Source organism: Folsomia candida, unplaced genomic scaffold (assembly GCF_002217175.1).
Source record: "Folsomia candida strain VU population unplaced genomic scaffold, ASM221717v1 Fcan01_Sc030, whole genome shotgun sequence".
Taxonomy (NCBI): domain Eukaryota; kingdom Metazoa; phylum Arthropoda; class Collembola; order Entomobryomorpha; family Isotomidae; genus Folsomia; species Folsomia candida.
Genome location: NW_019091222.1, coordinates 1,298,897 through 1,303,619, shown reverse-complemented (window position 1 = coordinate 1,303,619; position 4,723 = coordinate 1,298,897). Strand labels below are relative to the sequence as shown.

At 34.9% G+C, this 4,723-nt stretch overlaps 1 protein-coding gene across 1 annotated transcript; it reads right to left on the bottom strand.

Moving 5' to 3' along the window:
• Nucleotides 1–1,385: 1,385 nt before the first annotated feature.
• On the bottom strand, nt 1,386–2,697 carry LOC110860262. The gene is made up of 2 exons (XM_022109317.1): nt 2,425–2,697; nt 1,386–1,915 (listed from the first exon to the last, which is right to left on the bottom strand). The coding sequence occupies exons 1-2, from the start codon at nt 2,622–2,624 to the stop codon at nt 1,459–1,461; spliced, it is 657 nt and encodes a 218-aa protein (XP_021965009.1). The 5' UTR covers nt 2,625–2,697; the 3' UTR covers nt 1,386–1,458.
• Nucleotides 2,698–4,723: the final 2,026 nt, after the last annotated feature.

The window sequence follows — 4,723 nt, the reverse complement described above, 5'->3', positions numbered from 1 at the left end:
AGAGAAAGCCAGTGGGAAAGGAATCAACGAAAGAGTCAATGCTTAGTGGTGGATTAATAACACTTTTATTCTGTGCGGGGTCCTGGTTTCTGCCGCTAGTTCTGCATTGGTCTTGGAATGTTTAAAGTAATTTTTCATAACTGCGTCAGCTTTTGTGTAACTTTTTATAAGAAGATTACAAAGGTTTTCAATTACTTTGCTCGTACATACGCACATACATACCTACAAGTTAAAGCAAAATAATCATGTCTGTGTTCCAATTAGAGATATATTTCTTGCTCCTAAACTTGGGCTTGGTTGGAGCATTGAATTCAAACTAGACAAGGACTACTTCAAAAACGTTAAGACAAACCGGTGTCAATGTTCAAGTCTGGGTTGCACAACCTTTCAATCAACCTAATCAAACATCTTTATGGAAAGTCTGAAGCAAATCCAGGCAATTTCCCGTAAGAGAACTAATTTATAGTAAATATTGAGCAAGTGTACCGTATTTTTAGGGGATGAACAAGTTTAGAGTATCCATCATGGCAATTTTGTGAATTTTGCAACAAATAAATTATTCCAATTGATCATTATTAAAGTTCCCTTTGTGTACATGAAACTTGATTTTCAATTTCTGTAGTGCCCGAACATATCCAGAGGAAATTTGTGTTATGTTTAACAATCAAAAATTGGAATTATTGTAGTGTCATTGTCACAAATAAGTATATAGCAGGTTATGTTATGATATTTGGAACAGAAATCAAATTGTCACAATGTCATATGTATCCAATATCTTGTAACTCTAGAGGACTTGCTCCTTGTAAGAATTTGTGAAACACACCGTTATTATTATTGTACATAACTACTCCAATTTGCAAACCTCTACATCAAGAAAATCCAAAATCATAAAGTTGTCACTTTTTCAAGGAGCTATGTTCGCCTGGGTTAGAAATGGAAATTATGATAAGGAATAAATTTTTGCAACAAGGTTCGAAAAGGGTAAAAAGGAAATAGCTTATGCATGGTTTTTTGACGTGTATATTTGCACTCTCTGTATGGGACTATCCCGTATAAATTTGTCAAATCTCCCAATCGAGCTGAAGTTTTATTTGCAAGTACATATTGTTAAATTATCCGGGTTAGAAGTATTTAACAAATATGTATGTATCATCGGATATTTGGGAGTTATGATTGGTTAACATCCGATCTACATTTAACCAAGAATGATTTAACACATATTATCTTATTATGTAGCATAGGTTATAAAAGAATCGTGATGATGATTAACAAATCAGTCTCTAGAAATATATGATTCTAATCGAATGACTAAAACTTCAACACATATTTAATGATTTATATTAACGCTAAAATTCGACAATAGTTATCTTTTGTATTTTGTTTTTGTACTCTTAAACACATATTCAACAAAGGTGCATTTGTTTATTTTACATAAATTGATATTACATAATCATGATTTCAAACGGGTTTAGCAATTCGCACAATGTTTGGCTGTTTCTGTTCCACCTTGTCACAAAAGAGGCACGGGCACCTTTCCGTGTGTCTCTTAACAGACCTCACTCTTATCGAGGAGGTATTGTAATTCGTATTATCCACACAGGCAGGAAAACCGATGTAATTGACGGCTGGATACAGCAGCCAATAAGAACTGCGACCGGTGACTATAACAGATCTGTAGGTAAAGTCCACATCCGGGATGTCATCAGCCACTAGGGTATGTTCTCCCTTGAAGTCAGCTGCCGGGTAGAAATTAATGCTCGGTGCGTTTATCGATCCGGGTACTCCTGTCATTCTCAGGGATTTGGGACGAGATCCTGTAAATGATTTGACACAGCCTGAAGTCTCCCATTCCCACTCGGAAATGTATGAATATCCACTGCCTGTAGTGTAATTTTCCGCTCCGTGTAAAATCCAACTGGTGTAAAGAGGGGAAAACATTAATTCGAGCGAGAGGAGAATTTAATTAATAATTAACTTAATTTGTCGCAAAAATAATCATATTTAAAATTCATATTATTACAAAAATCTCTGGTCTGTGCATAAAAACCAGACCAAATTCTTACTAAAAATTTGAATTAATAATGTGGGTATTCATTGCAAGTTCGCACAAAATTTTGACTCGAAAATTGATTTCCGAACGTTCCCATTTCCAGTGCAAGTATTTTATTCGCCTATATTAGTCACAAGTTTGTTGCGATGCGAACATGCGAACTCGGGCCCTCAATACTAAAATTTTGAAAATGTATTTCAACAGAATGAAAACCATAAGAATTAAAATACTGAGGGCTAAATTGTGAATTTACTGATCTGGATTAATCAAGTGTTCATTTTGGCTGCTTCCGTTAAAAATTCAGCTCCTCTTAATTCATATATCTTAATTATTTGCTAAAATATATTCAAATTTCATTCACAAATTATACTCACTTTCCATGCAGGCAATAAATATAGTCTGGATTCTGTTCACTGCCCTCGTAAAACAACTCGTACTTCGTCAAGTCTGGGATGTCCCTTTCCGAGTACATGTTGAAGGGACCCACGCTGTCGTACAAACTGTACAAGTGGATGAATGGCACTTGCGCGACGGCAAGGGCAAGAAACGACGAGATAAGAATTGCTCGAAACATTTTTTAACTCAAGATTTCTTTAGTTATTTTTGATCGGAATTTAATTAATTACAGCTGAAGTAATATCAATCCAATGAACGGGCAAATTATGTGCAAATACAGAGTGAGCAATCCCTTTTTATTCTTTTGGTTGCAACGCAATACAAATTAATTAATTGTCTATGTGCCAGTCATACTGATATTATGAGATAATTTATATCGAGCCATGTTCTTTTTTGAAGTTCAAGTGTATCGCGTGTTTCTCACTTGGAACAAAGTTTGACTCCGTTTAACGGACGAACGAGTCGAGATGAAAGGTTGGTTCTTCCGCAATATTTTGGGGTGTTGGTCGTACATGATAAAACAACATGTCAATCATGCCGTTATTCATCATGCCAACCGTGTGACATACTAATTGTGACATAGTTTTATGCACGTAAAAAATCGCTGCACTTTGAAACTTGATGTTGTGATGGATCCTCATAATTGGAAGCCTGTTCCGACCCAGGGTTTAATTGTGATGGGGTTTCTGCCTTTCAAATGACACTTTCGGTTCTACTATATTTGTATCATTGGGATTTTACTGGGATTAACATACGTCAAATTTAATGAAATAAGTAAAACAATCTTCAGAAATCGATTGCACCAATTTGTACATTATTTCACAATTACATGAACTTTTGCATTTAATAATGTTACCCTCACCCATTAAGTCAAGCCCAGTACCAACCAGGAAATCCCGTCTAAAACCTAATAATACATATCAAATCCAATGGGTTGTTCTAATACAAGGTCCGGTGTTAATTTGTCACGGAGTGACATATTATGTGAATCAAGCGCCTTGGTGTTAGGTGTGTATATTTACCAAGTGGTAGCGATTTATCCACAACCAGTTTCAAAATTTATATCATGCGGTTATAAACTAAACATCGCGACGTTAGAGTCACATATGGACATTACGCGATCAAATTTTTTTTGCAGTGTAGTAAAACTCAGGTTTCCCCTAACCTTAATTATTAATTAAAAATGTACATGTGTATCCCATCTCTGCTGTACTGACGAGTAACTGATTGAGAACTAAAGAGACTCAAATGACATTAGTCATTTAGCTTTGAATCCTTATAAACTAAACTAAACTATATGTACCTGGGCATTCTTATAAATATATTATAAAATATTTATTTAGATATTTTATAATATATTTTTCCGCCCACAAGATTAGCAACGATGTCTGTGACGAGAGTCAAGTCAAGATAAGAGCCGGGCTCTTATCTTGACTTGGCTTATCCTCGTGACAGCTTAAAGAACATCGGTCTCTCTGATGTACTTGAACGTAGAAACTTGACTTTAAATATGCCTCTTTTTACTTGAAACTGGTAAAATACTGCTCCGGATGACTAATTTGTGCCAACTCAATAAATTATTTAATTGACAAACGAATAACTGGTTTGCAATAATTAAAATACTGAAATTTATTAGATTCAACCGTGGCACTTTAACAGTAATGATCCTCTCTCCTCGAGCTCTACTTACATACTTTCTTCTTATACCTACTTATGCTACTATTTGAGTGACGCGTCATTACGGCATGCTACTTGGTTCTAAAAGGATCGATAGATGGCGCGGTTGCTGCCATAACTCACCCTTTGCCCCCTCAGCACCAAACCTCCGCTTACTTTGCAAGCACTAAAATGATTAGCTTGGGATAGATAGATATTACTTGCATGTATCCATAAACTATTCTTTAAATGTAAATTTACTTGAACTATTGGAATTTACTGGCCTTCTTGCTAGAATAATTTTTCCTGTACAAATCTACAATGTTATTCTTATGGGAATACAAATGACCATTCAAAAAATGGGTGTGGTTCCAAAACTAAATTTCTGGGACTATTATCGTATCTCAAAGCTAATACTTCAATCTAACTATTTGTAGCACTTAGTTAATTTGCAAAAAAATACTTAAACGAAATTAAATGAAATGACTTAAATAAATGAAAAAACTGACTTAAACTAATTTAGCATATGCCCTCGCCCCCACAATGTCAGCAACGACTTTAGATTTATAAATATTAATGCTATAGATACTAATAATCTGGAAACTTATTTCATTTCTATGA

Excerpts from the sequence above, each read along its gene's own strand:
- LOC110860262 (XM_022109317.1), bottom strand. The coding sequence starts at position 2,624 with ATGTTTCGAGCAATTCTTATCTCGTCGTTTCTTGCCCTTGCCGTCGCG. Across the intron at positions 1,916-2,424 it reads ATTTATTGCCTGCATGGAAA|TTGGATTTTACACGGAGCGG; the intron begins GTGAGTATAATT and ends TCTTTACACCAG.